The sequence below is a fragment of the Sipha flava genome, unplaced genomic scaffold (genome assembly GCF_003268045.1).
Source record: "Sipha flava isolate LNK unplaced genomic scaffold, YSA_version1 134_pilon_pilon, whole genome shotgun sequence".
In the NCBI taxonomy this organism is placed as follows: Eukaryota; Metazoa; Arthropoda; class Insecta; order Hemiptera; family Aphididae; genus Sipha; species Sipha flava.
In genome coordinates this window covers 439,611-462,914 of record NW_020271760.1, presented here as the reverse complement: position 1 = coordinate 462,914, position 23,304 = coordinate 439,611, and the positions used below count along the sequence as shown (strand labels likewise).

Here is a 23,304-nt window from a genome sequence, read left to right as displayed (position 1 = left end):
AAAAGAAAATCGGGAAAGGAAAATAATTAGAGAACTGAAAATTTACAATAAGTCCACAGAACCTAATAGAAGAAGGTATTAACATTTGAAATCGGTAAAAATATAAATAAATATTTCATGTATTTTTTCGACTGATAATCGATTTATTTTCTAAATAATATTCTAACGTTTCTAATTTTGTTTTTATGACATCCTAAACATGCCCAAATGAAAAGGAAATTCATGATTATAATATAATAAAATGTAATATAATTTCATATTATGAACTTTTTATTATCTTTGATGCACGTGAACAACCATGATCATAATTTTCCTGATTTCATGGATCCAAAACTAGTGTTACACTTGGAGCATATATTATATGATTAAGTTGATTGCCGGTCAGAAGGTAATACTGACCCAGTTTCATAAGAGTCACGTATAGGCAATTTTCTTTAGGCGTAGAATATCAGATGAGTAAGATAAGCATTCAATATGCATACAAAAAATATTACCGATGACTCCGTATTATCATAATTGAAACCAACAGATAACTGTACAACTACGTTTAAACCTGAATTCTTAAAACGTGTAAATTAAAATTTTCTAAATAGGACTAATGATAACAATAATAATATTAAATGGGCTTTGACGTCTTAAAAGGACTGGAGCAACCATTTTTTTTTTCAATACAATTTTGTTCAATACATCAGTATAAATTAATCATTTCGATTTTGTACATATAAATTAATATGAAATCAAACCGGCAAGTAATTCGTGTACCTGTGAAACCAGGCGTAATAACTACTTGAATTACAGAAAAATATCAAAAACGTCGATAAGAGTATAATAAAATATTTGATATTTTCAAATTGTGACTATTGTTTTATTCAATAAACAAGTGAATACCTACGTGAAGTATAATATAATTTTTTTTTTTTTTTTTATTGATATTAAGCCTTTAATATCAATAAAAAAAAATATATATATAATTTCCGAGTGGAATTTATTGTGAAATTTATTACTTAAAATAAATATGTCAAACCATAATGAACGTTTTCTAATCAAGCAATTGATATTCTCAATCTCTGTAGTTCAGTGTAAATGTTTCAATTTCGTACAAAAATTATCGATGATCATATTATTGCAATGAGTACACGTATTTTCTGTACTTGTATATCTAACAATTATCCGTTAAGAATCATATGCAATTATTATACTAAAATAAGTTTCAAAACCAGTCATATGAGCAAATTTTCAAACATTTTAATTTCAATTTTTTTTTTTTAATTTAATTTTTTAATTCATTTTTTTATTTCTCAGGTGGTTAGGTTATTTCACCACGTGTTAAAATATTGAGCATCAAATGAGACTATAACTGATTTAAATTGCGTAGGAAAAATATTGATTGCAAAATCACATACCAACATAATCAAGTATATTTAATTTTTTTATTTTTTTCGATCTAAGAATGTTGTTAAGAATTTTTTATTGTTAGAAATGTTATTAGCTCCATCACATTTTCCCTTGAAAACGAAATGCTCATTTATAATTATAAACAATTATTTTACTAGTTATTAATAATATTGTTATTATATATCGATTATTTTTTTTTCAAAAAATCACCTATTCAACAAAATTATTTTCAAAACTAGCCGACCACAATAAAATAACCAAATAGTTGGTCCTAATCACACGGCCATATAGTAAAAGCCCAGTAAGTAACAGAACCAGTATTTACAAAATTGTGAATCTGCGTGACACTTATGATCATTTTTTTTCTCTATAAAAATATTCACCTACACCATATACGCGGACTCCGAAGATTTGGTTTCATATAGAATAATCCTAACATACTTTTATTTTATTTTTGTCGAGCATGAAATTGTTCGCACGGAAGGTAAACAAGGGTTTACTTATAGTTGTTCGAAACGAAAAGGTGACGTGAACGTTTACATCAAGAATAACCAAACCCTGGACCGTCAACACATTTTAATTTGTCCGTCAACATTCTGTTGCATTTTTAATTATTATTATTACTTATTTAAATTTCGTTATTTATTTTATTATTATATTTATGTTTGTCACGAGCTTTTATCGGTATTATTTTTATGTTTATAGACGTAATCGTCGTATATCGGTCGGAGAGAAAAGATAGAAAATTGTTATTCGGAGTATTGTAAAATTAGCGACCACATTCATTAGCTCCGCGCACGCCTTTTGCTGCGGTCCACGGTAGTAATCTTCAGAAAATTTAAAAAAAATTCTGGAAATTAGTATCAAAAGAAGAATCCCCTGAAACATGTGATATTGCCTTATATATTGGTTTTTTCTACCCTAACCAACGTAGAAAATAAATATCGCCGTTCATTAAATGCACCTTATATTTCAGATTTTATGTTACATCAGATTTATCACCAAATACTGAAAAATCATAAGCCAACAAGTCTCACTGATGTTTTTTTTTTGTTGATATTATTAAAACATGGAAAATTTAAATCTATGTATGATTTAAATACCTATTAAACTGTCTACATATAGAATAAAGTTGAGCGTAAAGATACGTTTTGCTTTGCACGATCGCGAACGCGAAGTATAAAAATTGCCTTCACATCGTATTTATTCCGGAAAATTTTACGTCACAATCGAGAGTAATTTATATGTAAATAAATTATATTCCTACAGTTAGTATTTTTTATAATTTACTTACCACCGCATCCAGCTGTTTCTCTAATATTCTTCCAAATAGAATATCTTACGTTTAAATCTTTATTTTGGGGATTATAAACTGAAGGATTTTTAACAAATCAATCGGAGTTTTGTCTTCATTTGTGTTAAATTTTGTAGTTGTTGGACAACACACACTGTCGACAGAGACGACCAACGTGAACCAGCAGCTAATCATAAAACGATTGTCGTTTCATGTTTTCTAAGCTAAAAATCGATCGGGAGGCGAACAAATCTAACCATCGACCGCGACCGTAAGACCAACTATATTGACGTTATTTGCACCGGTACATCGGTGTCGCATGGGGAAAAAGCACCTCGAGCAAGTGCCCGTTGAAATGCGTGTGAAACACCGAGAAAGAACGAGGATAAAAGTAAATAATACACTCGTAGGTGTGTCTTAATTTGCCAAGCGTTTTATTATGGTTTAGTAAAATTAATATATTTCGTTTCCGGTGCGCGGAGCACTGGACGCCGGACTGACCGCTAAGTATACTGTACAGAGAGGGAGGGACAACGGACAGGGGGAGAGAAACAGGGAGAGGTAGAGACGCGCGGTGTTCAGCGGTTGTACTTGTCGCGTATCATGTCGCTCGCCCTCTCGGCCACCATGATGCACGGCATGTGGCTGTACGCACTGGTCACCATCGGCAGCACGGACCGGCCGACCACGCGAACGTTGGACACGCCGCGCACGTTAAGCTGGCCGTCGACGACCGCGTCCGGGTCGCTGTCCGGTCCCATGCGGCACGAGCCCGCGGTGCTGGACGTAGTCGACACCATGTACTTGAACAGGCACAGCCAGTAGCCGTCGGTGTTGGGCGCGTGCTCGGCGCACCCGTCGATGTCGATCTCCTCCAGCCGCGCGTCCACCAGTTTCAGCCCGATCGCCGACTGCATGCCGGCCAGCGTCTTGACCGCCTGCAACAGGCGGTTCACGTCCCGCTCGTCCGTCAGAATGTTGCCCACCACGATCGGGTCGGTGTTCATGCCGATGCTGTCCCGCAGCAAAACCTTGCTCGCGCTATTGACGTCCACCAGCGCCACCGTGAACACCGAGATAGCGCGCTCTCTGTTCAGCTTCGCGTAAACCGACAGCATACTGTCGCTCAGCCCGTACACGGACTTCAACTGGCACAGCACCTCGTACGAACCCTTCGGCACGTAGAACTGGTGCACCTCGACGTCCGCCGCCTCGGAGCCGGACGTGCCCGTGTTCAGGAACCCACCGAAGCTCAAACCCTTGGGTACGCTCAACGGTCCCGAACGCCTCGCCAGATACTTGAACGCGATCTCATCGGCCGTCTGGTTGCACACCAACGGCTTGTCGTACGACACCACCAACCCCGTGAACACCGGCGCGATCAGCAGGTTCGCGCCCACGTTCAGGTCCTTGACCACCGGCACACCGACCGCGGACAGGTGCTCGGCCGGCCCGATGCCTGACGCCATCAGCAGTCGCGCCGAGCCCACCGCACCCGCGCACACCAACACCTCCTTGTTGGCTCTCAGTGTCAGCATCTGCCCGTACTTGGTGCGCACCTCCACCCCGGTCACCTTCGCGGAGCTCTTCGCGTCCACCGTCAACCTGGTCACGAACGCGCGTTTCATCACCTTCAGGTTCTCCCGGCCGAACGTCGGCCCCAGGTACGCCTTGGCCGTATTCACCGACCGGCCGTTCTTCACGATCCCTTGCATCGACACAAATCCTACCTCGACGCCGTTGTCATTAATGTCCCGCTCCTTCTTGCACCCAATATGCTCGAAACCGGAACCCACCAGCTTCTCTAACACGGTCACTTCGGTCTTCTTGTAGTACTTCACGGGCAACAGGCCGCACGTGCCGTAAGTGGTGGTGGTGGTGGTGGTCACGTTTGTCTCGATCTTGGTCAACGAACGCACGTTCTCCGCCTTCTTGAAATAGCTCTCCGTCTTGCTGTACGACCAGCTGTCCAAGCCCTTCTTCACCAGCGTCTCGTACGCCTTTTCGCTGCCCCTAACGTAGACCTGTGGCCCGGTGGTACTACTACCGCCCAAGCACTTGCCCTTGTGCAGCTTAATGTTGCCACTGATCCCGAACCCGGTGGTGCTGTCCGGCTCCAACTTGTACTGCCAGTCCGCGGCGCTGTTAAGTGTCCGATCCCACAGCCCGGGAATCTGCGTCACTGGGTACGGGTCACCGCCAGCCTCGATCAGCAACACTTTCCATTGCCTCGTCTCCGATAGCCTGTTGGCCAGCACGCAACCCGCGTTACCACCACCCACGATTATGAAATCGAACTGCTCCTCGTCTGCCACGTACCGGGTGCTGTCCTGTGGGTACACGATGTCGTCCATGAGCATGTAACGCTGATAGTCCAGTTGGCTCAGCACTTCTCGGATGATGCCCACCGAGTTCAACCCTTTGTCGAACCGGTACTGGTGGTACGTTTTCAGATATTCGTACACCGACACTTCGTCCACGAAAGCGTCGTCGTTCTCCTCGCTGTCTTCTTCTTCTTCATCGCTGTCCTCGGTCGATCCATTGGTCGATCCCACGGTCTTACCGGTCACCAGGCTCCGTTGTACGCTCTTCTGCGACACGGTCTTGCTGTGGTTCACTTTGTTCACGCCCAAGCTCCTCTGCTGCGTGACGGTCTGCTTGTGGACCGATTTTATTTGTTTCCCGCCGACGATTTGACCCGTTACGCTGGTGCCGGTGCCCAAAGACCCCAATTCCTCACCATTTTCGACGTTGATACTTCTTCCCGCGACGTTGACACTTCTTTCCGCAACGACGTTCGCGCTTCCCGTGCCTTTAGTCACGACGTGCGTGGCGCTGGCGTGTTTGTTGATGACCTGAGCTTGAACTTGTTTTCCGCTCTCGTAGTCTTCGGCGAATTTCGATTCATCCAATTTGTTGCCGCCACCCAAAACGTTCGAGTTGGACTCTGTGACAATACCGACTTTTTTAACTTGCCTTGTAGCGGTTGTTTGGCCGACCTGGTTGATTTGATTTACGTTACTCTTGTTATCGATCGAACCGGTCTGGTACGATTTATCAACACCGCTTACGACCGTGTTTTCGCCATAGTTTTCGCCGTTACTAATGCTGTTCATCGAGTGTTGTTTAATTTGACCGACCGTGTTCACGCTTCTAGCACTTGTCAGGGAACCGGTGTTAAGATTATTTTCATTAGATATGAAATCGTTACTGCCATCCACTAAATTTCGATTGTTGGTGTTTACCGACGGAGATAATCTGGGCTGACTCGTTTCTGCATATCTTTCGCTGTACGATCCGCCGGCGATCCGTTGCACGTTGCCACCGCTGGTGTAATATCCTTTCGCGTTGTATCCGTTCGCTCTGTATTCGTTGTCCTGCACTTGCAGCAAATTGCTGTTCGTGGATCGGCTGACGGTAGTGTCCGACAAAACCGATTCACCACCGTTCTGGTAGGCAGAAGAAGAGTACGCCGTGGTTCCGTACACCGACGTGGCGCTCATTAGTCCTAAACGGGCGGCTTCCTGTTCGGTCAGCAAACGCGTTGTGGTCGTCGACACGGTGTTCGCGACGTAGCCGACCGGTATCGACAGAATAACGTTTCCAGATGCGCCCAGCGTGTTTGCGCTGGTAATGGTACTGGTGGTCTGCTGGAACGATCTCTGGAAGCCGTTATTGATCGACCTGCCCTGCACGGTGGTGCCGACGTTGACGTTGGTGGTCGCAACGTAAGGGGTGGCTTTTCTCCTGCTCACCACCGTTCTCGTGTTGGTCTTGCTGATGGATTTATTGATTTTCTTCGAGAGCGTGCGACTCTGGACGGATCGTCTCAACTTCAGCGTTGAACAGCTATCCCTGTAGTTCAGGTCTTCGCTACTGTCGTCGCCGATCTCATCGCTGTCTTCCGCAGAGTTGGTTTCTATTTTATTCAGACGTGTTTCCAGGTCCGAAATCGTGTTCTGCGAGTTCACCGCCGAGTTGAATTTCGACGAGGTCTTAATGGTGGTCGACGAGGAGCATAACGACACCTTTTTCTGTTTTGGTTTTTTCCAGTAACACGTTCCATTGCAAAGCCTGAAAGAATATCGGTGTTATTAAACATTCGGTCGACCATTTACCGTTCGTGGTAGTCACAGACTTATGTTACAAGCAGAGGAGTTAATGCGCGGATTTTGTTATTTTTTTTTTTTTTTTTCATCTTCGTTCGCTTCTTTTTTATTTTTTCACTTACGCTATGTTCTTTAACGATTATAGTTGATGGTTTATGAATAATGTGTGATTTATTATTGATTTTAATTTTGAAACTAATAAAAGGTTTATTCAAAACAACGAAAGACAGCAAACTTACAACTGATTAGCTTAGTTTAAGCTATCGATTTCGGTCTACTTGTTATGAATATTAAAACAAACACGAAAAAGTCTGCTGTATATGCACAGGTGAGATGTAGGAGTTGTGAATATTCCACCAAAGAGAAATTTATGGAATGAAAAATCAATGGTTACATTTAAAAACAATGTTTAGTAAAGATCAGATTCTTTAGTGAAGGTATTTTACGTTTGTGAAGTGTTTAAACTTTAAATATGTGCACAAAAAGAATTATCAACAATTTTTTTTTTTACTTCGGTAGGAATATATTATCGAAAATAATTTTGTTTTCAAATGTTAGTGTCAAATCAATTATTTTATTTTAAGAAGTAGAAACATTTACATTTCACTTGAGATAATAATAATATTACAAGGACTAGTGTTTCACAAGTTAATCAAAAATAAAGATTATCGGTAAAAATATCATTCTGTCGTAATTTAAATTATTAAAGTTTTTAAAAAGAATACTGTAAATTTACATCGAATTTCGAGCCTATATAAATATTAACACAACATCAATATGTTTGGGTTAACATTTATATAGTCTCTATTAATTTAAAGTTCTCGTACGACCGCGAAATAAATCGATTTTGTAAAAACAAAAATCTTTAGCACTCTGAATCTCATCGTTTTTCGCATGCAGTTTATTTTTTTAATAGGTGTTTGAAAATATCAGAACTTTTTTTTTAAAAAAAAAAACCTAATAAACTTTATAATTTTCAGTACTAATGGTCTATTCGATTGAAAAAGAAAAACTCTATATTGTAATATTGCGTAAATCTTGGAGTTTTAAACATTTTAATCCTAGAGAAACTCGAAATATTTACTTGTACTTGGTTTTAATATTTTATTTTATTTTTTTATTTGGTTTTAAGTGCATCAAGTAATATAACTTTTAAACATTTTTATAATGATCATTTAGTTATGAAATTCGAACAATTTACTGATTTATGTGAATATATATCCATGTAAATCAAGTTTATTTGAATGCTATTACAGTCTTATAATCACGGGAAAAATTTTTAATATTGCTATGCCATATTGAAATTCGTGTTTCAATTTGAACGGAGAACTTTAAATCCCATAAACATATTCAGATATATTAGTACAACGATTATTTATTTAATGCACAATATATTTTTGGTTTTATAGAAAATTAAAATTATTCAAACTAACAATTTTATTGCCTTTGAACCTGTATTATTATTTTAGTATTACATTATTTCAGTATAAATGAACATCCTAATTTTATAATTTACCGTTATTACCACAAAATGAATATTAATAGTATTTAATATTTAATTTAAGATGATAATACAATACCGAGTGAATTGAATTATTTTTTTTATATAAAAAAATATCAGTTATTCGATACTCAAAACATCTATAAATAATTAAATAACCTAAAAAGTCATACAGCCATGGAAAATGCTGTGCTCGATAATGATTCGAAAACCATATTCAGCGTTAATTGCAATGGTTTTATTTCGTTCTCAAAATTACGGATTTAAATGTTCAGAAAAAGTATTCGTCGAGTTGGGAAATTACTTTCGGGTTCGCTAAATTTCATTTTCACTAAACTTGGATTAAAATTTCTGATAAGACTTAAATTGTAATAGTTCCCCTATAACAATTTACCGGTAATGCTTCTCCATTTAATTAGTATTAAATCGTAGTTATCGTCACCTACAGCCACGGCCGGCTCTATCTTAATTCTACAATTACTTTTCTTAGACGAACGCTTTAAAAATAATAATTTATTTCTAAAAGCTGTTCCATTAAAAATTAACTAAATGCTTTCACAACGTAATTTACTTACTGTATAGCCAAGCAGATGATGATCAAAGACCGAAGCAAATGGAACATTGTCATTTTTAAGGATGACAACACTTAATGCTTACAAGTGTTAGCATGGCAGGTATTTATAACACCTTGCCGACTTTAAAGTAATTATTGTAACAGTTGTCCCGCACGCAAATCTCGTGTGAGCAAACATGTCCGGTTTGGCGTCGACAAAAAATTTGGCAGTCAGAGTGATTCGAGAGTGGGAGAGGGAGGATATGAATATGCAATCATTTGTTGCTTACACAAGTTGATAAAATGATTAATGTGTTTTATCAAATTTTTTTTTTTTTTATTCATTACGATTGTTACGTGGATAACAATAATTTCGGTCAAACAAATCGGTGTTATCGATCGATCCGGATTTTCAAATCGGTCAAGCGAACGGGCAAACAATGAACAGAATTTTTTTGATTAAAGAAAAAAATTAAAATTAAAAAAATAATACGAACGAAGTAAATCCGTCGAATGTTTAATTAATTATTTGTCCAACCGAAAACGGTGATGACCAGTCTTACTGTTTATTTTCGACGCATACGCACGTACCGTACGTGAGTTTGAGTGTTTGCATAATTTCAACAGCTCATCGCTCTTTTCGTTTTGGTATTATTAATTGTGATGTAACGTGCATAATGGTCGACGGGAATTCATGCATAATAAACACTGGACGTCGAGGGAATTTATTCAATAACAATTTATCCTCATTCCATGGTTCGTGCTAATATTGTGCTCGATTTTATCACTAATCTGCCTTTGTTTCATATTTCAGAGATATTATAATCGGCGCAACATCATGTACATACCGCGTGCATGTTTTCCCACGGCCGGGATTTTTCCATCAAAGGATAAAATGGTTTCCGACACGATGAATATGTAAACGCAACGCGACAACATAGAACTGCATTGCGATCACGTCTACAAAATAATAGTTAAATAGTTAAATACTAATTATTATAGCGGAGTAAACTCCGAGTTGTGTCAGCCGATTTCAAACTACACGAGAATTTTAGAAATAAGTCATGTAGTGGTTAAAAAAAAAAAAATAATAATTAATTAATAACGTTATTTTAATTACTTTTAATACGGAAAAAGGTGCACGCTGAATATTATCCGTACACGTATTTGTGTTACCTGTTTTACCAACGTGAAACGACAAACCGATTGTTTTAGTAGGTACCAATGAGTCGACCGGATAAAATCGAATGATTTTAATCATCTAGTTAAGCTCAACGTTTTTATTAAAATTAACTTCTTAGCTTGAATTTATCGATTTTCAACCAATCAACTGTTGATCGTTGACATTTCATTGCGTTTACTCGTAAATCGATTTGTTCGGGGGGGTGGAGGTAAATGTTATTCTAGAAGTTTCGTGTCCACGCTCAACCAAAGTCCTGGGAAAATCATAGCGAATCAGGCTTTGTTGTGACGTCATGCAGCCCAAGTACTGACACAAATGATCGCTGTTGTGTGTTACTGCATAATTCAGTGCACAACATTCAAAACACTACGTCGCGGTTTTTGAGAGAAGCGTAATTATTTAAGGATATTTTGTTCGTAACGATTTTATGAGATTCGTACTACTATTAATATTTTGATATCAAACGTTTCCTTTGAAATAACAATTACGTTGAAGAAGTACGCTTATAATGGTGCTTAGGGTTTATATTATTTCCCCATCACTTTGTTCGTGTCATGTGCATTAAATGAAACAATCGTTTTTATTGGCTCATATATGTTTCGTTTTGAGTTAAGTTAACGTAAGAATCAATTACTTTTTTTTTTCGTCTACATATCTCTTTACACACACACTCGCACACATCTAAATTTTTTCAGGTGAAAATTATTTTTGCCTATAAAATTATTTAACTTTAAGTATTATTTTTTTAAAAAACTGTATCACAATGAACTTAATACATTTGGTAACATTAAAAACGTTTTTGTGATTGGTCCAAAACTATATAATATGCAGGGTTGGTAATATACGTGTATAAAACGTATAAAATGACTAAAACGTATAATTTGGTTTGTTTTTGAAATTCACTCTTAAAATTAAACATATTTCCTTTTTTAAATATTAAGTAAGGTTTTTAAATTATATACATAGTAAAAATATATTTCACTACTATTTTATATAATATATCTATCTACTTTAGTTTTTCGTTTATAATCTATTAATATAAAATATTAAAAGTGTTACAAATATCAAGTAAAATGAATTTACTATAAATACGTCAGTGATAAAATATTGATAATTATTAACAATAGATTAATAGCACCACAATTGTTTATTTATAATTTATATTTTCTTATTTTATGGTGTTTAAATTATAAATGCTTTTTTGTTTATAAGGGATTTTATTTTTATACAGTATAAAACGTATAGAATTACTAGTTTTAAACTATACATTTTATACGTGTTTTATGTTATACCGTATTATATGTTTCAATTCTGATAATCTGTAACACGTTCTAATACGTCTTAACTTAAATATGGTATCAACTAACGTTAGAGGTAGGTATGTTCATGTTAAGACTAAAGTTTTATACTCCAATATCTACACTACTTTTATACTAAACTTACAATACCTATCGATCTAATCAATATATCATTCTGTACCACGAATTGTCTTGCATTACTTAAAACTAGAATTCGTGTAAATAAATATTGGTTTTTTGATAGAGATCTTATTTTATTTGTAATAATTTTCGAGATAAACAAATAATGAAAACGAATTGTGTTAATTTTTATAATTTTTTTTCTTCTCTATCGAATTAATTTAATTTAAGAACATATCAAACTTATATTGTGGCATATATTATTTTAATAGGTATATTTTTTTTCACAGGTATCGATTATAAAAGACCGGTGACGTAAATAACGGTAACACCTTACGCATACACTCTCGATTGATTTTCGTTCAAGATTGTGGACGGAACGAGAGAGATGCATACACATCGTACCGCATTAAACTGGAAATTGAAAATATTTTACGGGAATATCACGAGAACTAATAAATTCATCCTTAGAACAAAATCAACTCTAGGTGGTTTTCGTTTTAAAATGAAACATTTTTATTACATACATATTTACATTATTCGGATAAACGGAGTGTCACTTATCGTATTTTTTCCAACAAGATGATTTTTTCGTTAAAATTTAAAGATCAATAAATCAACAGTGGGTAATCGTTTACTGGTATTTTGCGTCAACATAGATAAATGAGCAGTGGCCAATGTGTGGTCACTAAATCTAAATTTTGCTACAAATTAATCAGATAGTACAGATTTCGTTTTTAGAAATAATATTCATCTGTTAAACGTCTACCCTTAATCAAATTTTTTTTCAATATACGAACCATGCTATGAGAGAAAGATGTTCAGAAGTTATGGGATATACCGAACGTAAATGAAAAAATCAATTTAGAATCTAGGCATTCCCGGTATGAATTTTCGACAATTTATCGGGGTTATCTACTTTTTTTAATTATTATATAGATCACATAAAAAGTGACTGCGTTCTTTAAAAAAATCTAATTTCCTAAATTATAATAAACAATTTTATTGAATTTTTGATCATAACATACAGTAATGGCGCCGAAGTGTTTGAAAAATACTATGACATCGTACACCAAGGAACCTTTCATTACCGTATTTATTTATTTTTATAGTTAAAATTCTTATTATACATTCTGTATCCACGCCAGAACCCAATACCCGAAGGCAGTCCATCCAGCTTACAAAATCTAATATGGCATCTAATGTACAGTGTACGCGATAGTGATGGGAATGAAATCCGGATTCTTCGAAAATCTGCTAAATCCGGATTTTGGATTTTCGGATTTAGAAATCAGATTTTTTTTTCGTCCACCACGATCGGTGAGCGTGTACAGGTCAGACGAACGACGCAGAATATTATCGACACACGCACTCGGTCACGCGTTTTCCGACGGTAAAATTTTTTTAAAAATAATAATAAAAATAAAAAACTCTCAAAAACGACCACGGTTTATCGATTAGTCGGCCGATTGGCGTGTCATGTACACGGACAATCGTACGCTTGTCAGGTATTGAAGTTGTTTTTAAAACAACAAACGGTTGTCGGGCGCAGCTTCCGGGATCAGGCTTGAGGGGCTATCGCTCCCCGGGGCTCCAAAACGACGTGTACGTGTTGTATTTTAAACATGGAAATATTATTGTTACAACGCATTTGATTTACGTTACGTCGTACCATCGTCGTGATCCAAAAACCGAATTGCCGTGAATTCGTTATCGTTCATTCCATGTTTTCTTGCTCTTACCGCGGTGCTATCGCGAAAACTACCACCTCGGTTCAAAAACGAAATACATTTTTCGTGCCAATCACAAAGGCCGTAGGTACGTATGAGACGACCGCGAAAAAAAAAACATCTGGAGCTACACCACCGGTCAGTGACGTGGTGAACATTATAAACCATGATGCACAACATATATTTCAATACCTACCCACCCACTTTTTCCATCATGCTTGAAATTTTTTAAAAAATATAAATTGAAAAAGACTAAAAACTATTACTAGATTGAATTACTTACCTACTTATATTTTGCTAACTCAAATTTCAGATTAGCAAAATCTAATAGGCTTTTCCCTCTTTTATGTCGAAATCAAATCAATTTAAAGAATAAATAATTTTTGATCTGTAATGATTTAAAATTTTTTTTTTTTAATTTTATGTAGAAAATATTTATATGTTTTTCTAAATCATTATTTATTGTATTGTAAATAAATTTGATATTATTTATTAGGCAAATTGATTTTCAAAAGTTTTAATAATAATATACTGTATAAATATGAGAATAAACATATTTTATGTCGTCAGAAATGACAACACTGATATGAGAATACTCGTGACTGCACCACCCGACCCCGCCAACCAGTGATGCTCTGTTTATTATATAAGGTCTATGTTTGTACTGAACTATTTAACTATATCAGTTTCTTTGTATCATTCGTGTCATGTTGTCATGTGTGTTGAATTTATTATTTCGATGTATTTAAATGGTAATTAATATTAATATTTTGAATGGCCTTTTTTTTTTCCTTTGCTTTGCCCCGCTGGATTTTAATTTTCTAAAAATTGGTCCTCTAGTAACTCTGGGTTGCCTATCCCTGCTATAAATAATACATTTATTACATTACATTTATATACATTTATCTCATTAATTACATTTACGTTCAAAATGTTTTCGAAAAGTTCACTATTTAAATTGGTGAAAAATACGATTTGAAACAAACGTAACTTATGGAAATGGGTCGCAGACTCATTTAACCAGTAAGTGTTTTCACCCAAAGTCAAACAATTTAAAAAAAATTATTTATTTCATAGTTAATGTGATTTATGTGTTATTTTTTTAACCGTAGATTTGACGAAGAACGTGCTAAAGAAATTGGTTCTAATTTAGCATGCACTGAATGACTAATGAAATAATGGTGCCAAAGTGCGTTGTAAGGGCTGCAGAGAATTCGTAAGCCATGACGATTGTTTACCAACTGGACATGATGTTCTTGGCCAGTTCAAAATCGAGCAAGATTATGCTGGAGAAAAAGCTTCTATATCATACATAGGATTTACTCACTTTAGTATGTATACATTAATACAACAATTGTGATTACTTCTCCTTTGTCATTCTATAACTTACTAGTTATCAAATACCTTCAAAGGTCTTAATTATATAAAATATTGGTGGATTAAATAATAATAGTTATCAGTTATATAAGGCATTTACATCAAACGTTTTATATATAACTTATTGTCAATAACAATTTTCTTTTTTTATAAATTTTATAAAAGCTATTTGTTGTTTCTAAAATACCTACTATATTTTGTGCGTATTTTACACATTAAACACGACATAGTACATATGTTCAATCAAATTTCAAAAATATAATGTAATAATATTTAATATTGTATGTATATAAATACCGTAATATTGGATTAGATAGTGGCGGTCGGCAGACCCGTTGTTCGATATCCGCTCGCCATGACGTGCTTAACAAAAATGTCTCTTTTAAGATTTTTAATATCTGAAAAACTAAACATCATATTGCAATTCTGTTACTTGCATCGTCTTAAACACATTAAACCACATAGTTACACGCAAATTTCAAAAATAAAATGTTTATGTTGGTAAATCGTTGTGTGAATCGAGGAATTTATACACATATAAGATAAGCAATACACATTTCGGCACCACTGCTGTATATTAATATATATATATATATATATCTAAAATTCAATAAAATTGTTCATTATAATTTAGGAAATAAGATCTTTTTAAAGAACGAAGTCACTTTTTATGTGATCTACATATCAATTAAAAAAAAGCGACAATAGACTGTGCACGGTTAATGGTGTATTTTCACGTTGATTGAAGGTCTTGAGGAAATTATTATTATAAGCAATCGGTTTTTAAAATAACTTTCTAAATATCAACTAGGATATCTAGCTGATGGATTATACGATGGATGTTCGTTAAATAAGGTACAAAATATATAACGAATAATGAAAAAAAATGAATCTATTACTTTAAAAACTTTTGCACGATAAATAAGACATATTTTTCTATTCATTTACATAATGGCCATTCAAATTTATGCATTTTTCTCAACGATGGAGTAACTTAAAAAAGCCACGTCGTAGTTACGCAACACATTTTTTATCGAAGTACCCGGTGACTGCATTTATGGCTTCTTCCTTATTTTGAAAACGAGTTCCTCCTAAGTGTTATTTTAACAGATCGAACAAAGTGCCAGATCAGGGCTATATGGTAGATTTTACAATACTTCCCACTTGTATTTTTCAATCTGAATGTTAGGTTGCATTGTCATGCGACAGTTTCACATTTCCTGAACGTAATTGCCTTCTTCTCTTGAAACGAATTTATTCTTTCGATTCCTCTAACGTTGCAATACAATTGTAAACATTTATTATTTTTATTTTTTGATAGTGATAATTTTCAAAACGAAGATGAGATTGTGAACGCAGTTATCGAGCACTTCGATGGGAAACGTGCAGCGTATTTGCGAGATGGCATTTTCAAGTTACTCCATCCAATTGGGAAAAATGCATAAATTTGAACGGTGATCGTGTAGAATAATAGAAAACCATACCTAACGTATAGTGTAAAAGTTTTAGTGTAATAAATTCATTTTTCAATATTCAGTATATTTTTATAGCTTATTTATCGCTCTCTTACCACCGTCGTTTTCCTACGGCATACCAACCGATGATATCGAGGTAACCATGGTAATCTTCCACGTCAACCGTCGAGGGTATAGGCGCTGAAGTATCGTTTTCTCGATAACGAATTAAAATATCGTGGAACGACAAACACGACAGAAGTGCAATGATTTATTCAGGGACGAAACGATTTTCGATCACATTGTCGAGTTTTACACTACAGCAACATTTAATTCACCGGGTGTTGGGCGTCGACGACGTAATTCACTCGGGATCGTAACCGATAGGATTACGAACGGTATTGCGAAATTCACGTGCGACTATCGGTCGTTGATCCGATTCGTCACCCGACCACCGATGCGACGTACGACACGAACACTGTTGACGCGAACGCATCGCATTTTTAGTTCATCTCTTGCGCAGTGTCGGTCTGACTCGTGATTGAGCCTTCGACAAAAAATTTACAACGGGCTTCTAAACAACATAATATCAGAGTGAAATTCAATAAATCCCTTCTAGAAATTTTTTTTCTCGCTGCGCTAGAACTTTACTACAAATTTTAATTTATTCTTTTTTTTTTATATTTTTACAAAGCCAATATTATCGAATTACCATTGTGTTTGTGTATGTGACCGTTAACATCACTTATATCGATTTTTCAAAGAATTTATACGGCTTATGATTTATCGATTTTGATAAAGAGAACAAAACTGTTAAATTAACAGTCAAAACTATAACGGTTCTATTCGATCACGTCAACAATTTTTCAAGATTAGGACAATAATAACGTAATTTTAATTTAATTCAGGAAAATAATTACTATGATTTTTCATGTTACTGTGGTTGCTTTGAGCCTAGGTGTGGATTTAGAAGAGGCTCAGAAGGTCAGTTGACTTATAATTAATATTTGTTGGCTAAATTGGCCTCTTGAAGATTACTTATATTTTTTAAGTGTACAAATGCCTCTCTATACAGCAATCGCTATAATTATTTGGGTAGGTTGTTAGGACGATTCATTTTGGTGATCCATAAATAGCTCGAAACCATGACCGAGACGTAGTGAACTTGGTCAAGCCCCGGACCCCTGGGCTACAGCCTTAGCTGCCCTCCCCCTCTCGTCGGGCCTGCTCGCGTACGGTGTGACGTGTACCGGCACGTTGACTTGTTATTACGCGTCGCGACGATTCCAGTACCGTTCGTCCGACTGCGAGAGAAAAAAAACGATTTTGATTGAACGTGTAACAATACCGTGTTGGGAGAAAACATGCAAGGGCTTCACGTTGCATTGAACCGTCCCGGCTAATGGGTCTCACAGGGTACAAAAAAAGCGAACGTTCGGAGATTTAATTATAATTAAATTATAATTATTTTTTTATTTTTTGTTCGCTGCCTGGACGGATCCATTTTTTTTTCTTTTGTGTTTAACTCGTGTCGTATCATATTATCGATGTCGAACCGTTGAACCCGCGTTAAATGGCTAAATGGTGAGTTGATGTAAAATGTTTAATATGAAACAGCACGTGTGGTCTGTTCAATGTATTATTTACGCAGGAAGTTCGGTTCGAATAGTTACCACTTTCTATAATACGCGGGAAAGACGATTAATACGTTTGTGGTGTATGAACGCGATTTTCTAGTCGGTAAAATGAGCGCAAATGTTGTGAAAATGTTTTCGCTAACTATATTATTCTTACTGCGCACGCGTATATTCATTTTTTTTCTATAAGACCAGATTTTGTTCGAACAAATTGTGTTACCAATTATTATTATTATTATTACTATTATTATTGATCAGCGAATGGGTTTAAAATCTATGAAGCACAAGTGTGCTGTTATTAAACAATTGTTTATTTACAAAAAAAAAAAAAAAAAAATCAAAAAAAAATTGAAGTGTATCAAGGTACATAATAATGTGTGTTTATGTTAAACATTAATATTAAAATAATAACGAGCAAAATTTACAAAAAAAAAATAATAAAAAACCAACAAGGATAAGTGCTACTACGATATAGGTATGTAGAACGCATGTAATGAAGCGTGTACATAATACGTAGCCCAATTTGCGACACATACCGACGCAACATGATTTTGTACTGTTATAAAAATGTATAATCAATTTTTTTTTATTTATCTTTCCCGCCGCCCCTCCCACGAAGTAAGTTTTTTAATAACAACACGTGTAAAAATAATCTAATGTACGGTTTTTGCGTGCAAAAATGATTGTTTGTTCACGACAGCGGCCAAATAAAGAAAAAGGAACAGATTACCAGTCGTTATTATTTTCGTTGCCAACGTTTATAGAATTAAATTAACTATTCGAGACAACGTCAACGTGAATATTACTGAGATATTAAGTGTACTATTAGTGTATTTAGCGTACGATTTAAGATGGTGAAAACATTTTTCCAACGTGAACACCGAGGGGGGGATATAATAAAAAAAATCATAGGTCGAAATAATTAGAACATATTACTCCGATTATTATTATTATTATTCGCAGAATATTATTATATTATAAATATACATTTTTTTTAAGTTTTTCTATTCAATCCGTTACAATGTAAAACAATAAGAATATCATATATTTTTTACAGAACACAAACTTTTTTTTCTGTCGTACGAAAATCGAATGTTATACTGCTGAACATAGCAGGTTTAATCGTCGACCGAACGAAATGATGCGGTAACGCACGTGCCCGCGGTAGCTTTTCTTTTTTGTTCGACTTATTCATACTAAAGGCAGTCAACTCACGTCGGTCGTAGCGCAAACCAACCACCGGGTACGGTGTCTTGACCCAAGAGAAAACATGTCACAGTCTTCGGTCGACCACGGCGCAAACGATGCCTCTCTCCCTCCTCACCGAAAAATGTAATCACAGGTTTTGTAAAAAAAAAAATAAAAAAAAAAGTAAAATAAAATTGCGTAAAGCAACGAAAAGCGTATTGGTTTTTCCCGTTCGTTCGTACGCGTTCGTGGATATGTTGTGCGATGAAAACTGTTGGAATCATCTATTGTTCTCACCGCAAAAGACTCCGGCGAAGCAGTACATCGTCCGATTTTGACCGTCATCGTAATCGGTTCGTCTTTCGGATGGTTTTTCTACGTGTACGCCGTAAACGCGAAACTCGACGAATGAAATAGTTCGTACGTCACGCCTAACTGTAACGTTCGTCTTACACGTTTTCGTTGCCTGCTTGTTCTTGTTACTATTGTGTTGGAAAACAATAATACATTTAAACTTACACGAAAAATTTCACAAAATTGACGGAGCACTCGGTTATAAAATTAGCAGGAGATCCGTAAACCTAAGATCAAAAACACTGCTACCACAGGATATTTTACTTGAACCCGAAGAAGACACCTAAGATTCAATTAAGTTTGTTTTAAAAGTGATATAATATTATTATATTATTATAAATTGTTTATTTCTAGTTATTTGAAAGATATTAATATTATATTTACTGTTTTTTATTATGTAATAATAAGGTTGTTATTTTATTTTATAATATTATTATGATGTCTTCACATAAAATTAACAAGTTATGTTAAGTTTCTTATGTTGACTATTTTGCAAAAATTAAGTAAAAATAAAAGTTTGTTGTTTGAATTATGTTTATGTATAAAAATTATTGTAATATCAATGCATGTATTCTCAATGTATTCTCATTTAAAACAATAAAAAACTAATGACCAAGTATATTATACTTGTAACTTGATCACTTTTTAAATGACCAAGTAAAACCCGTTTTCACTTGGTCACTTTTTACCAAAAAATGAAGTTAGTTATTTATAATTTAGTTATCGTAGTAATAATTATTGAGTAAAACTAGTATACTGTAGTGTTAAGTATAATATTGCGGTTTTATTGTTATCAAGTTCATAAACATTGGTTAAATTCTCGATTTTCAAATAAGTGCTCAACTTTAAAAGTGTCATTATTCAAAAGAAGAAAAAAACACTTGGTCACTTTAGGCACGAGGGCCACGATATATACAATTTTAATTTGGAATTCAGCTAGTCATCACTTAGGTGTACGAAATACAGATAGTAAAATATAATAAATACAATTTAAAACCACTGATTTGCAAATATAAAGCTAATTTTCTTTAAATATTCAATCCTCGTAATCTTCTCATTAATGTACTCAGTCATATCATTTTCCAATTATTTGTTTCTCCTTTCCTGTTTGCTAGTTATTTGCTAGTTTCTACTAATCTATAGTCTTTATATTGATTATCTATTATCTATTTAATAATTGTGTCTATGTGTCATATGTGTAGCTTTTAAAATTTTGTTTTTTGCTCTCTATGCACTGGCCCGCTGGATTTTAATTATTAACAGGGTAGGTAAATTATGTTAAAAATTAAAATTGTCTATATTTTACCTGTACACAAACGGAAACCAATCCGGCTATAACCTAATAAAATATCTTTTTCAAACAGGAACAAAGTCGGCCAAATGGGAACCAATTCGGTTACTCCCATACAAACAATAATCAACAAATATCTTTAAAACATTTAGTATTGGGTTTTCAATAAATAATTGAAAAGTCGAAGACTAGTAGTAGTCGGAGTTGGGATTCGACGAAACAGAAACTATTTCCTTATTTCCGTGACCGTAAAAGTTCGAGAACCGCTGGTTTAGAGAGTAGAAAAATCGCTATTTCATTTACATCCTCATCGTTTCCCGAAAACAACACACGAATTGTTGTATTTCATTACGATTGTTATTTTTATTATTGTTGTTGTTGTTTTGGTCGTGCACAGCCGACACTTAACGTCTACGAAACGTGATCGAATCTGACGATTGGCCATTGCGTTCGGCAGCCGAACGTAACACGCGGTCGTTACGTAACGCAGAACGTACTCGTAAGTCCACACTCGCATCATACTCGGTGCGAACGACAAATATTATTATTAACAATATCGTTACCGTAGACACAAAGGAGAACGGTTAGCGTTCGGATGCCGTTTGCCGGTAACTGTTTGCGGGAGTGCAGGGTTCATTATTTTAATTAAATATTAAAATTCCTATTAGCATATCTGCGCGGAGACCGTCGAACAGCACTTAACTGGCGGCCGACACAAACGGATGTTTAAGCCTTCCGCTCATTACAGCGCTGAAATATTACGTATCTAATTTAATCCCGGGCAACACTGTTTCGGTTAAGCCGCGGCGCGAGACGAACGATGTAGCTGCGCGCGTGGAAGGATCTCGCTGTGTCGGTGCATCGTGTGCACCGCAGTGCGTTTCGCGTCCCTTTTCCGCGTTCGAAAAAAATTTAAAAAAACTTCGATTTTCATGGCACGGGTAAAATGACAATAAATTCAGCCGTACACTATTTTTACATTTTTTTACTCGTCGACGTCCGGTAATTTCGAACCTTCTATCGCGCAACAGAAATGCGCGTGTAGATCACATAGTGACTACCACGAGGATCATGATTTCCTGTGCTAATAAAATGAAATTTGGTCCAACGGATGTCGCCTGTCCTATATTCCCGATCGGTTCCTTGATTTTCCGAGAAGTTTTCTCTATTTCCGACGTCGACGGAATAACCATTATTAGGAAAACTGCTAGATTCCGAAGTTGAGGGTACATAGTTTTTGATTTTTAACAATCTTTTATCTATATATTTTATAAAATACTTAGCAGAAATCTGCTGCTAACTAGTTAAGTACTTAAGTTAAGTACTTACCTATTAAATCACAAATTGTACCCTCTTCATTCCATTTTTTTTTTTTGTTTTTTCGGTATTTTTATAATCTTTGTGCCGATCATTCCATAAAATCGGTTTTAATCGAACCTCGAAACTTAGCATTTCCCTTTGCTCAGAAGTAAATTTATTATGCTGACTCATAGTTTATTTTAATAATTATAATGAAGTTAAATGAATAAAATTAGTTGAAACAAGTGAACTGTTCCACGTTTGAAAATAAAGTGCATATCGCTCTAAAATTATGACCAAATATTAAACATGATTAATATTAATCGTGTCGCTCGAGAATCGCCGGTTGCTGTCGCCAATCGCTCAAGACCAATATAAACACTTCCATTTGAAACTATGTGTTAAATATATTTTAGAAAATTCCTAGTAACAGAAAAATCGCCTCTCTTCCCCTCCCTTAAATAAAACGTTCTACTTAATGTTAAAAACCACCTCACAGACGTCGGGTATCTCCTATGTACATCATAACGTGTACGGTGATTGCTCGTAACAATTGCTTTCCCAGTTCGTTCGAAATTATATCGATTTGTATTTTCTCCGTCCTCTCGCCGAACGGCGGAAAATATGAAATTATTATCGTTATTAATTATCATCAAACGCAAACGCGCCGCTCGGTTCACTATAATCGTGCGATCGATAGCAAAACGATGGCGAAGTTGCGGGGGGGCAGTTTTCGTCTTGCAGACTTTTAGAAATTAATGTTGAATGAATTTATAACAGTGTTGGTCAACTAAATATATACTTTGGGTTATCGTTGTCGTTTCTGATATTGGAATAATATCGGTACGTTTGAAATAGGTACACCACGACAAGAACAAATTTCAATCCGTTTCCAAACAGTTTTTTTTTCTCCGTTCAATAGAAATTTTAACTTTCGAAATCCAGAATCAAATGCAGATGCATTTACCAATCCAATATTGGTGAAATGGTTTCTCTGAGATTTTTCAAATCTTCCGAAATAGATTTTTCAATTATAGTTAAAAAAACGCGAGAACTTTTCTTGCTTACTTTTAACGTATTTAAAATGCTTCCGACCTAACTACGTGCTGTTTACGCGGTTACGTGCTCTTCTCCGCCGAACGTTCCTCCGGCAATTTTAAACGGTCCCAGTAATTCCGATAAATCTTTCGTGTTTTTAAACCAGCCAGGAGAACAATAATTGTTCGAATTATTCGTTTTCACGTTCACGGTGTTATTGATTTGATTTTTATAACCGAACAAACTACTGAACGTTGCGTTTACCACGTCCGTACACGGATAATCTGTAACCGTCCGTCGGATATATTTATCCCAATCCCTTACGTCGCCATATGTTCATCGATTACGCGTATGTACGGCGAAGCGTTCGAGCATTACCGTGGTCGGATAACGATGGTGTTGTGTGTTCGTGCGGTATCCGATCGGATCGTCGAAAAACATGTCCGTCATATCCGTACCGTAATTAATTCGCGACGTCGGACT

At 35.6% G+C, this 23,304-nt stretch overlaps 1 protein-coding gene, 1 long non-coding RNA gene and 1 pseudogene across 2 annotated transcripts; 2 read left to right on the top strand and 1 right to left on the bottom strand.

Annotated features, from left to right (window-relative positions):
• Positions 1-3,100: 3,100 nt before the first annotated feature.
• Positions 3,101-8,982, bottom strand: LOC112679311. Its single transcript, XM_025549065.1, has 2 exons — positions 8,875-8,982; positions 3,101-6,763 (listed from the first exon to the last, which is right to left on the bottom strand). Exons 1-2 carry the CDS (start codon positions 8,925-8,927, stop codon positions 3,268-3,270), a joined length of 3,549 nt encoding a protein of 1,182 aa, XP_025404850.1. The 5' UTR covers positions 8,928-8,982; the 3' UTR covers positions 3,101-3,267.
• A 273-nt stretch (positions 8,983-9,255) lies between these two features.
• Positions 9,256-13,531, top strand: LOC112679368. Its single transcript, XR_003148201.1, has 3 exons — positions 9,256-9,608; positions 9,667-9,825; positions 11,744-13,531. It is a non-coding gene; the product is annotated as an uncharacterized LOC112679368 (long non-coding RNA).
• A 147-nt stretch (positions 13,532-13,678) lies between these two features.
• On the top strand, positions 13,679-16,092 carry LOC112679367 (annotated as a pseudogene).
• Positions 16,093-23,304: the final 7,212 nt, after the last annotated feature.

Coding starts and splice junctions, on each gene's coding strand:
- LOC112679311 (XM_025549065.1), bottom strand. CDS start 8,927: ATGACAATGTTCCATTTGCTTCGGTCTTTGATCATCATCTGCTTGGCT. Junction 6,764..8,874: donor ATCATCTGCTTGGCTATACA/GTAAGTAAATTA, acceptor ATATTCTTTCAG/GCTTTGCAATGGAACGTGTT.